General features: G+C 32.5%; 1 protein-coding gene across 1 annotated transcript in view; it reads left to right on the forward strand.

The window, feature by feature from the left end:
• The window catches only part of side-VII (sidestep VII transmembrane protein), a 278,712-nt gene that overhangs the window by 216,262 nt on the left and 49,560 nt on the right, over positions 1-12,890 (forward strand). Inside the window, exons 8-12 of the mRNA XM_077445052.1 lie at positions 634-778; positions 3,446-3,576; positions 3,675-3,834; positions 8,151-8,254; positions 8,330-8,519. Coding sequence (XP_077301178.1) covers positions 634-778; positions 3,446-3,576; positions 3,675-3,834; positions 8,151-8,254; positions 8,330-8,519 — 730 coding nt within the window. The remainder of the gene's footprint in view (positions 1-633; positions 779-3,445; positions 3,577-3,674; positions 3,835-8,150; positions 8,255-8,329; positions 8,520-12,890) is intronic.

Consider the following 12,890-nt stretch of genomic DNA (forward strand, 5'->3'; position numbering starts at 1 on the left):
GGACGGGAAAGAAAATAACATAAGGGGAAAACCAAAGAGACGAGGAGGAAAAACCTAGTGCGCCAACTCGACCGCAAAACTAAACCGCCATTTCGAAACCGCCAAAAATACAATTATATGCTCCGATTATTTCCCTATAATAACAATACTGGCCTGAGGCCAAAACCTGTATTACAGTACACTCTTCAAATTTGCCCGAATAACAGAGAGGAGATTCACGCGAGATAGTCCAGTTATAGGTTGTAATATTTGTTTCAATCGCAGACACTACTTAACAGTCGCCGTGATAAATTGTGTGACATATTTAGAATTGTGCAAGTCTGAATTTTCACCTCAAAGCAAAAAATCAACTTCTAGTTATTTAGACATGTGGAAAATCCTATCTATTTCCCAACAGCAAGCACGGTCATTTCCCAAAGGATGTAACCGTACTGTATTGTTCCGGCGATAAAATCTTAATACAATAAAATTTGCACACACGTTAAGGGCTGATAAAACAGCTACCAGTTTCCACGACGTGACCACGTAGCAAATATTTGATCTGGCGTGAAAGCCACCACCATCGTCGGAGCAAACTATCTAAGTGATATCGACAACCAACCACCATGCTGAGAGTTTTCTTTTGTTTTGCAGACGTCGAACGATGGTAACACCACGACATCTACTGTCTCTATATACGCCACCCAAGACGATGCCGGAAAATACCTCGCCTGCAAGGCGGAAAATCCCATCATCAACTCGGAGCCACTGGAAGACGGCTGGACGCTTGACATTCAATGTAAGATTCATATTATGCAATTAATTATAGTATTTTTATTTATTTTTTATTTTTAAATGCTTTTTATTATTACGAAATTATGTTCACAATACATATTATATATACTTTAATAACTACTGATCTCCTGATGATTTTCTATTTTACAATTTCAATTTAATTTTGTTAGTAATCATAGTATTATCTTATTCTAATATTAATGTACATACAGCATAATAGGAAAAAGAGCTCAAAAACCTATTTACAATTCTTATAAATGCTCATAATAAATCTAATACATAATATTAATTAAAAAATCTCTTAAGTCGACGATTTAAAGCAGATTGTGTTTGGGTAATCTGTGTTTATACCTGAAGGGTATAGACATTTTTTTTTGTAATCACCGAGACTCTTCACAAGTGTGTTAGTATGGTTATTAGTGATTATGTCATAGAATCTACTGGCAAGTTTGTTAGTAATGTCTGTAACAAACGGAATATTATAAATGTCGTGCAGTTTTTTCCAGTTAGTATATTTGGGTGTATTTTAAATTATATTTAGGGATTTATTTTGTATTGGAGCTTGGAAAGGTTAGTATTCGAGGCGTTATTCCATACAGGTGAAGCATAGGTTAATAATGGTAATATGAGCGCAGGATATAATTTTATTCTATTTTGAGTTGATAAAGAACTATGGCGATTAAATATTGGGTATATTGAGGATATTAATTATAGTATAAACATATATACTGTATATGTAGGATAGAATTATCTCACTATTAGCATTTTGTTTGAATGAATTTTTGATTTTTGAATTTTGAAAAATTTTGAATTTTTATTATCTCTCTATTAGCATTTTGTTTGAAATGTGTAATTAATGAATTTTTCCTTGGATGTTTAACTTGGACTCCTGGATAGTTTTCTGTCTGTATCAGAAAAAAAATGTATTCTGATAGAGACCAGGGAAGTGTGAAGACCAGGGAATATCTTCAAAACGTGTTGCGGCAACGTTTCTCGAAAAACTTGTATAGAGTTTTGCACAATATATGTATACAGATTCACTTAGCTGTGCTTTGTCATGTTGGAATCTAGTTATTCTAGATATCAAAATTACGGTATAAGTTCATAGATTGTGTTTAGAGAAGTGGGTGACATTATTTAAAAAAAATTATTTTCATTTATCTAGTGAATATTAAGCAGTTCGGGAATTCGCAATCCATTTTAACCTATGAACCTCTTTTCTAGTCCGTGGCATACCATATTAGCCCATTATTAGAATAAAATTTTCAAATCTAATTGTACTTTTAGCAATATGTCAACGTTTTTGTAATAAAATGCTAAATTTTAGGGTGATAATTCACAAGACAACACACATTATAATGTTCATCTAAATGATTTTGAGTTTTTGTTTACATTTTTACTTAATTATTTAATATTTTTATTAATGATCTGTTGTCAAACACTCCCAAATACTTCTTTTTATAACTTAGGAAATTATAACTTATGACGATAATTTTTGCTTGCAAAAAGATTTGGATGCGTTTTGGCAGTGGTCACAAAATAAACGTATGTCCTTTTCAAAAATGCAAAACTATCACCTTTACTAGTTCGCGAAACTTTTCATGTTTTCAATATTCAATGGATGAGATTGTTCTAAATCGAATTTATATGATTCGTGATTTTGGTGTACTTTTTGACAGTAAATTGACGTTTAAAAACCAAATTTTAAATGTTGTGAATAAGTCTAATCAAATCCTTAACATTTTTAATGTGACATTCTTTTGTGTTTTCCAATTTCAGTTCGATTAGTCTTTATAATTCTTTTGTTGGGTCCAAATTGGAGTATAATAAATGCATAATTTGGTCGCCTAGCAAAAATTATATATTAAGTTTTTGGAATAAGTCGATAAAATTTTGTCGGTTTCTCTATTTAAAAATAGTATATGGATACCCTTGGTTATATCCAAGCAAATTTATTTGGGGAATGACAGGTTTGGTTAGTCTCTTTAGAATCTCGTGGTCGTATTTTATTATTACGACACGTGTTCCTTCTTCTTTCATAATCCACCGATTCTCAATGAATTCACTTTTTATGCACCTAAAAATTATTTTAGAGTACGTTAACATATACTTCTTTCGCCTATTATTGCGAAATCTAGCATTCTTTCCAATACTCCGATATGCACAGTTATGGGGCTATTTAACTTTAAAAATTAAGCTGATCGTACGGATATCGACATATTTAATATGACTTTAGGTCAGTTTATTAGATCTATTTAAAATGTTGTTTTTCCTAAATTTTATTAGTGTCATTTTAAATATATATATATATATATATATATATATATATATATATATATATATATATAGTATACGATGTACTTAAATGGGTTTTTATCTGTATAAAAAACAATAATAAAAAAGAGTTGAAATCTCCGATTGATGTTAAAACTTCTATAGAAGGCATTAGATATTTTCCAAAGATCACTAAAGTTCTACAATATTTTTGAGCGTGTAGTAAGTATTTTGTACTAAGATTAATAAGCATCTGTGTTTATGTCTGGATCTTTGATAGTAGAAGAAAATGTAGCCTCGTTAATTGAGTTTTTCTAATCACAGACCCCCTTAAATCTTAATTCATTGGCTTACTAGTTTTTGTATAATTTAATAAGCAATTTATACATTTTAACAGACGTTCCTGAAACCAAAGTCCGTCTCGGAACGAACTTGAATCCAGACAACATCCGAGAGGGTTCCGACGTATACTTCGATTGCATCATCAAGGCACACCCGTACGTGTACAAAGTGGAATGGAGACATAACGTGAGTGAATGCAAATATTTATCCACCCTCATTGTGTTCAAACAATGGAAGTACGCGTGATACAAATGTACATTTATATATGATGGTGTTTTCTTTAGGGTCGAACGTTGAACCATAACGTCGGAGCTGGGATTATAGTCAGCAACCAGTCTTTGGTACTTCAGGGAGTTGGCAGAAGGACAGCCGGAAACTACACTTGTGTCGGTTTCAACACTGAAGGAGATGGAGAAAGTTTGCCCTTTCATCTGAACGTCATGTGTAAGTATCGACTGGGACGATTGAAATATGATAACGCACATACATATGTCTAGGTCTAGGAATATTATAATTTATGTACACAATAGCTATTAGTAGGGATTGCAATACCGATAGTACTGGTATTTGACCAAAAATATGCCTTTGATATATCGATAGGATCGATTTTTTTCAAATTCGTAAACTTTATTTGTCGAAAAATTATGAAAAAGACGTACATATATTGTTTGAAAGGAAGTATAAAAGTGGAGAATACAACAAATTAATTAAAAGCTGTTAAAAATGCTCATTGTAGGGGATTAAATGTATTATCGGCGTGGGATTTCAATGTAAAACAATTTAATGAAGTATTTACGTATTTATTTTTCGCCATTTCTGGAGAGGTTGCAATTATAAAGTACTAGTTGTTTTACCCGGCTTCGCTCAGTCTTTGTAATATAAACAGCTTAAACATGGCGAATCTAAGAATAGTAAATATTCATTTGTTTTTTTATTAAATTTATTTGAATAGAATCGTCGAGTCGTCATAGAAACTTTCCCAACAGTTCCCAATCAACAATACTTACATACAAAGTCTCTTTCGAAATTATATATTAAATGGTAGTTTTATATATGTATGTATGTAAGTATGCCAATAACGAGTGTAAAATCCGACACGTGTAGATTTGTCAAAATTACATTTTATAAATTAAAATAGAGATACTTTATATCTTTACTTTGATTAGAAATATTTTATTTGAAATTTTTAAATATAGCCCGTATGCGTCTTTTTCGTGATTCATTCGCCATTCCTCAGCTGATGATTAACTCCTGCATCTTCAGTGAGCGATGTTTGGATATCTGATAATAATATTTTTTAAATATTTTTATCTAAACCGGAAGTAGTACTTTTACTCTAGAGAATCAAGGTTTTTTATGTTTTACTCAGAAACCTTTTGGTTTATTGAACTGAAATTTTATATATAGAAGTTTAAACTTAATACCAAGTTATTTATAAAATTCGGTAAGCATCCGTCAACCGGAAGTGGCAGTTTACTCTTGTTCGATTTTTCTTCGACTATTTTTTTCGACCCCTCAATCATGTGTGCTCGTCACGAAAAAACTCAAGTATAATTTTTGTATCAATGTGATGAAAATAAAAAAAAATCATTAAATTTTATAAATTGGAAGTGGGATCGGAAATTTCAGTATTTTTGCCATCCCTAGCTACTAGTCTAGTGACATTTGTTTATTTTACAATGTTTCTCTTATTTGAATATCACCACGGCTTAGGGAATAATCGGAGACACATTTCAAAATATTTCCTATTAGTCATAGTCAAAGTCAACAATCGAGATCAATCTATGCTTTTGTAATTTTTGTTTGTTTCTGTGAAGGTAATTCGTCTTATTGTAATCTTACATAAGTGATATAAAATTTTATTGTTTGCATATAATATTTTTAATGTAGGATAATGTATGTATGTATGTTTGTTAGTCGTTAATCCTTTTGCAGTTCCCATTATTTTGTTACGTGTTGTGCGTTGCATAATGAACCCCCTTCGTTTGTACATAAGTAGAAAAAAAGCTTATTAATCGTCCGCTCGGCGAAAAGTCGGCGTAATTAAAATTCGAAGCCCGGCGTGTCCCGGGAAAGATCCATCAATTAAAACGGATCGACTTTTGATCCTGTCGCTGATTGACTTTCTCCCTTTTTTTTTCAATTTTCACCCCGTTTCTACATCGGTTCGTTCAACCCGAACGAGAGAAGTATGTAAATTAGGTCATTTTTTCCGGCCTATTTTATTCGCCGATCTCGGCTTACCGACTGCGAAATACGGCCAAATGGATATTCGACGTTTCTATCTCCCCTCTTTTTATCTGTGCAAATAAAAATATATATACATACATACATATGCGAAAACATAAATCCTTGATTACGTTTTGATTATAAATGCGCGCGCGAGGCTGTATTCAAATTTGGAATTTTGCATGAATACTAATCTTTCGTTGTATGAATTTCTATTACATTATGCCGTGTCGTAATTATTTTCATTGTGTAATATTGAGCTGTGTCGAAATTAACTGTGTAATATCAAAATTCAATAACAATATCGAACATCGTTCAATGTTGCGTTTGGGGGAGTAATTTGTTTAAGCAATAATTGCATATTAAATTATTTAATCAAAATTAATATGAATAAGGCACATAATTCTAAGTGCCCTAAAAAGGAATGTAAATGATGGAAGAAAAAAATTAGCTTTAATTTAATAAGCACAGAATAATTTTTTAATTTGATCTTTTTTAAATGAAAATTTTTGATGATTTTTTATTTGAATATTTAATTTTTCTTTTTATTGAAATTTAAATTGAAAATTATGAAAATATAAATAAACAGCTTTTATTTAATGGAATGCATAATTCAGCTAATACAGATACGCTGCTTTTGACCTCTACTTTCGTCGAATTTACAATATTTCTATATTTATGCGAATAGGATCTCTTTTGCAATGAGTTTTGTGTTCCGTGAATTACATTTTGTCCTAATGGTTAAAAATAATTTCAAACGCGTTGAAACAATTCCATTTGACGAAATTTATTTCGAGCTGATTTTTCGAGTATCGAAAAGGGATCGTATTCGGAATAAAACTATCCATTTTATGTACATACATATGTACGAATAATAAAAATGAAGAAGAGCACCAACTTAGGCACAGTCTCACATCCGAAGCGTTCGAAATTGATTTTGTCGTTTCAAGGTTTTAAGATAGGATACGCGGAAAAAAACACATTTCCAGGAATAAAAGCCGAAATGTCAGAGGCAGGAATCCAATATCTGCCGAGCAGGAGATACGAGCGCGTTTGAAGAAATTCGATGGAAACTTCAAGCGAGCCCAAGGGGTTCGCAGTTTTTCCGATAAATCATAGGGAAATCTTCGTCAACGCGAAGGTCACTCAAATCGCGATTTTCCAGTGCGAAAAACGTTTTCCCAGTCCGTTGCGATGGGATCGGAGGTGTCTCAATCTCGCTTTCCAATTTCGGGTCGACACGTCGAAGTGTAATCTTTTTTTATTCGAGTCTTGAACAATCATCAAAAATATGTACAATATGTAGAATGTAGAACAATATTCATGACCATTCGAAAACGGCAGAATTTCATCGTTAAGTACTGGCTATCTCATATATTATTATTGATTTTTACATACCTCCTTTACGTTTCACTTACAATTACAATTCAGGAAAAAGTTTGCCTCTTACCGATCGTTTTCATACTTTGCCATATTGCTCATTTTGGGCATCAATATAAGTAAATGGATCCGCCGCCATTACGATGGTGCAAAAATATCGTGTAAGACGCGTTTTAAACACGCGGAAAGTAAATCTTCCTGACGTTTAATAAGCGTTCGTCCCGTATTTTCCAAACTGTTCGCCTTGATATGGCGATATAAGATTTTAATTGTTTAAACGCCTATAATTCACTCTATATTTTATGAAATTTGCTCTATATGTTCTCATTATCTCTCTTATATATTTAGGTCACTCATATTGTTCTGAATTCTGAATTTCTGAAAAGTGACTGACGCCTATCCAGTTTTTAGTTTAAAACATAAATGGCGGTAGTAAAATAAAATTATCGGTATTTTTATTCAAAATAATAATTTTATATGCAAATTATAGAAGTTTTTAAAAAAGCTTTTTTTTATTAAGATTTTTTTTATACCTCCAGAGACAATTCGGGTCTAAAATTAATCCATGTAGACATATTGAGTAATTTTTATTCTATAATTAATTTTATATAAAAATGAATGTCTGTTTGTCTGTCTATCTCGTATAGGCTGCTAAACCACTCAATCGATTACGATAGAACTTCCAGGATTTGTTGAAATGCATGTCCGGGAAGCTTACTGTAAAAAATCGCCCAAAGACGGGAATGAGTGGCATTGCAACGCAATAATTTCAAATTTTTTCTCGTCACGACCTGCTTTGTTAGGGTAAAATAAACAAACAATTGAATAATTTCAAATGTGTTCGCTGTCTGTATTTTTCCGACAAATGGGAACGAGAACGGGAATTGCATGCGTTATTGTGGCATTGCGACGCATGCCGGGTTCAGCTAGTGTACATGTGTATATGATAATTAATGATACAGTGCCTATTTTTTTTTTCTATACATCTTTTGTTCTTAACTAATATGTATGTATGTAAGTACCAGTGTTTAAAACGCAATAAGAGGAAAAAGTCTATCAAAGTCATTTAATGAGCAGCTTCTTTTGTAAATAAAAACCATACCTTTATTTGTTTTAATTCAACATTTGACTAAATGAATTTCAAATTTCAGTTGCACCAACGTGTAAGCCGAACCAACTCAGAGTGCACGGAGTGGCGAAACAAGAGAAAGCTCAAATAATGTGTCAAGTGGACGCAAACCCACCGGAAGTTCAGGTAATTCATTTCAAACACTCGAAAGCACTTAGCCAGAAACAAATTGCTCGAATATTAATGCGACAAAACGTTTAGTTCCGGTGGACTTTCAACAACTCGGCGGAGAGCATGGAAGTGAGCACAGGACACATAGCCAGATCTGGAACGAGCAGCATCGTCTCCTATACTCCCATGACCGAATTGGACTACGGGACTTTGCTGTGCTGGGCCACCAACAGGATAGGTCATCAGAGAGTTCCTTGTGTTTATCACATAATCGCTGCCGGTGAGTTTATTTTCGTTTTCAGTATTGAATTTCAGATTGGACTCAATTTAATTCCATTATTTTTTATGCGGCCATAATAAAAGTCTCGCCGCCGCCGGTTGGTACAGAAACTGTTAAATTAAATTCCATTACTTACCATTCTTTAACGGCCGTTTATTTCTTGTTTCGTTTCATAAGCTGCGTGTACCGCTTTATTGTTTCGTTTAATCTTTCCTTGCCTTTTACTTGCCGGAGTGCAATATGAACTTTGTGTACGTCAAATGTACTTTGGTTTATTTGAAATTATTATTTTCGATATACATAATAAGTTATTAAGTTTCCTGAGGCCATCTTTGTACCAAAAAACAAAGTTTATTGAAACGAGTTCTTATAAAGAAGCTTGCTAAGCAGGACTCGACTAGGATATAAGATAGTAAAAGTGACTATTATTATATTATTAGTGTTGTGCCCGATAAGATATCATCGCATGGGTTATGGCATATTATTTATTTATATAATACACTTGGGGTAGGCGGCAAAGCCGATAGACCCAAGGAGTTTGATTTATACATATGTATATGTAAATTAAATGAGGAAAAAAGTAAAAAAAATTCAAAATGACAATATTAAAATAAAAATAAGAGAGAAAAAAAGTAAACGAGAAACTATTAAGCTATTAATTTAAAAAAAATTAAAAGAAATGTGTTGGCCCTGTGTTCGATCCGCACGTATCGTATTTTTTCGAATACCTTTTAAATATATTTAATTGTTCAATATAAATAAAATGAGAAAAACTACCACCTACCTACACATAAACAATATAAAACACCAATAGAAAAATTAATTAATTAAATAAATTTTCAAAAGATGGTACTAAATGCTCAGAGAATTATTAACCTAGAGGAAACATTGGTAGCAAACAGTATATATAGATGTTTTTTTGTTGATGTGTGATGTTCGTATTATATTCGTACGTTTTATTGGCAGTGTTTTTAGATATGTATGTCGAATCAAAATAACTATTACAGTACGGCGAGCGTTATCTCACAGACACATACACAGATATATATGATTATTATAGATCGTACGACTGTTTAAAACCAACTAAGGTGTACTTGATTAAATTCCATTATTTACTAAATTTATGCATCTTATGTAGCTTAATTTTACTTACATGGTTATGTTGTCTAAAGAAGAAAACTCGAATATGAAAACAAACCTATGAAATATATAAAATTAGGCAACTAAACTATGATCAAATGTTGTATGAATTTCGGAACAAAAGACTCTTGGAATAAACAACTTATGTACATATTGGAATGCCTTCCAAATACTTGACTTTTTATAAATGTACGAATTCGTGTATAAACTAGTAAAATATCAACTTATCAAATATAGCTTCTAACATCCGGAATGGAATATGTATAATAAAATATTTTTTATTATATTTTTATTTAAATCGAACATGTACACTCGCCTTTACAGGTCGCTCCAAAATGACGAGTTTACTTATACAATAATGCAATCAATTCAAGCATTTTTATACAATACGACCTCATCCAAACATCATCCACAGTGACATATATTGAGAAATTTTTGCAGCATTTTATTATACATAGAAGCGAATTCAAGACGCCGAATCACTTGAGATTTGCAATAGAGATAAGAAAGGTGATGCCAATGTACAGGAACCGTTTCAATGAAAATTAGAAAAATTGGTAAACTCTGAAAGGAAGCGATTGATCTGGAATCACAAACCAATGTCTGGCCAAGGACTACTAGTTGGAATCGAACCGTGACCACTCAGCTCGAAAGTATAATATGCTAACCACTCGTTTGAGGCACATTCAGTCTGTCCTGAATTAGATAGGGGTATGTACATATATGTAGGTATATATGCATAGCATAGCATAGCTCAGTCGTAAAGCTTCTGTTTAACACCGAGAGGCGTCGGGATCGATCCCATGAGCTGACCTCGATTGAAGAGAATTTTTCTGAGTAGATATGTAGTGCTGCTGGTCAGACTTGAATATTTGTGCTCCAGATCGATCGTTTCCTATCAGATTTCATTGTTGAAACGGTCCCCGTTTAAAATTGGCTAAAAATCCTTCCTACCTACTATGTCACCACTATTTGAGTATGATTAATGTACAATAAAATTCATAGATGTCTCGTTAATTTGCGGGTTTTTCAGTGTCTCGTAATAACGACTAGTAATAAAAATGCTGCATTATTTGTAATTGGCCAGGAAGGCGCATTGGGGTCTACCTGTAAGGCCTTCCTGGTATATATGTAAAAAATAAATAAATTAATAAAAATATGTATGTACCTACCTATTAAAGTTTTGCACGCGTCAATGACTTGAACCGGAAGTGGCGATTCGCACGCAAGCGTCATCACCGTGATAAATGCCCGCAAATTAACGTGAAATTGCGGTGATTTAGTGTGTAGCGCGACAAAAAGCCTTCGCAGTCCTTAATTTGAATAATTTCCGAATGAGTTATTGCAAAGCGTGAGATCGTCTGGGCACTCGACGGGTTAACTAACGCCACTAATCAGTTAACTTGTGCGTCTCGCTCGACCGAAACGAGCTTTTAATCTGTTTATGAGTATTCTGGGATCAAAATTCACTCTTGTGTTTCATATTTAAAATATTTGTAGATATTCTTTGGAGATTACGTACATTTAAAGAAAAAAATAACGAAGAATAAATTTATCAAAAGAATAAATGAATTTTTTGCCAATTTTAGAAATGTTAATAACATAGGTAGTTATAAAAAATATATAATTTATATCATAAAGTATTAAAAGTAAATTCAAATAAAAACCGGTTCTAATTTTAAAAACATTCTTGAAAAAAATATATTAAAGTAAGACATTCACCATGAGACTTTTACTCGTGGAAAACCCCAAAAAATATGCGTATGTATTTCAAGATTTCATAAATAATATATGCTATTATATAAATCAATGCTTCATTAAAATTTTAATGAAAATAAAATATATTTCGATACATAATCAATTGTAAATAAATTATACAAAACTTTCATTTGCATCATCAAAATATCTCTAAAAAATCAATGATGCTGTAATTAAATGTATACTTTCTAATTTTGAAAGAAATGTATTGTTGTATTTAAATAAAAATGTATATTAAATCTAAAATCATTATAAAATATCAAAGAACTCACTGAGTTGATATATCTATGCTTATTTTCTCAACTTTGATACTTTTAATAGCAATACATATAATAATAACACTCAGCAACAAAAAAATTGCCAGAGTAGAGATCGATCAATATTTACTAAACTTGACTGAATAAATTCTAATATAACAATGACTTTTTTCAATTAAAAATCACAATGTATAGAAAAAACATCTCACTGTTGATTTCAATACTTACGTTTAATAATAGATTTTGAGTTAAATATGCTCCTATATATCATAGACGAGACTAAGCCGACAAAAATCAATGTCATATTCGAATTTAGTAGATTAAACTTAGTAATTAGTCATTAGTCTCCACCATGATAATCAAAAACGTAATTTTTATTCCTGAGTGTAATCAAACGGCTTGTCTTTTTCAGTACAGACCTGTCTGTATTTTTTATATATAGCCATATTTACATATTTTTATATATAGCATTAAAATGAAGTCATATTTTTACAGTGTAAAAAGTTCATTCTCGTCATTGGCGCCGAAGTGCGCTTGAAATTTAAACCGGAAGTAGTCTGGAACAATCTCGATTCAAGCATCCTCATTCAGTTAATTGCGCTTCGAAGTGAAGTACCTCCAGCTCGGCGTTAATTTGTGTTTTAGTTTGATACAATTCAAATACCGACTTCTAAAGTGCTCAACTTTTCCTACGAACACTCGATCTTCCTTCCGAGAACGCTTCTTATTTTTTTCCTCAGACCCCTCGGACCCTTAAGGTGGTTCGGATATAAGTGGAAGCTTCAAGTCGACAAAGTTTTGATAACATTACCCCGTTTATAGCCCGGAGAACGTTTCGAGCGAATTTTCCAATGTCGGAGAGGGGCAGATGTCGTCGAATCTGTTCTCAAACTCGTCCCCTTCTCTCGTACCTTTAGTTTCCTCATACATTTTTTTTTCGACGCTCTTACTTTTCTCGGTGAAAAATGGGATTTTCAGCTTAAACGTTGATCAGACGGAAGAAAATAGAAGTCGTAATAAGCTGTAATTTAATACGGTTGCTCGAGCGGTTCGCGTGAGTAATGTGGCCAATTTCACTCTTCGCTCATACACGAGACGGTCGGTGGGATGAAGGAAAACGTGGAAGGGGAGTGTGGAAAATTGGAAACTGTGCTCGGAAAATATGTATGTGATTTTTCTTATCGATCAAACAGGTGGAAAGACGAAGACTTGTACG

The sequence above is a fragment of the Arctopsyche grandis genome, chromosome 13 (assembly GCF_051622035.1).
Source record: "Arctopsyche grandis isolate Sample6627 chromosome 13, ASM5162203v2, whole genome shotgun sequence".
Classification (NCBI taxonomy): domain Eukaryota; kingdom Metazoa; phylum Arthropoda; class Insecta; order Trichoptera; family Hydropsychidae; genus Arctopsyche; species Arctopsyche grandis.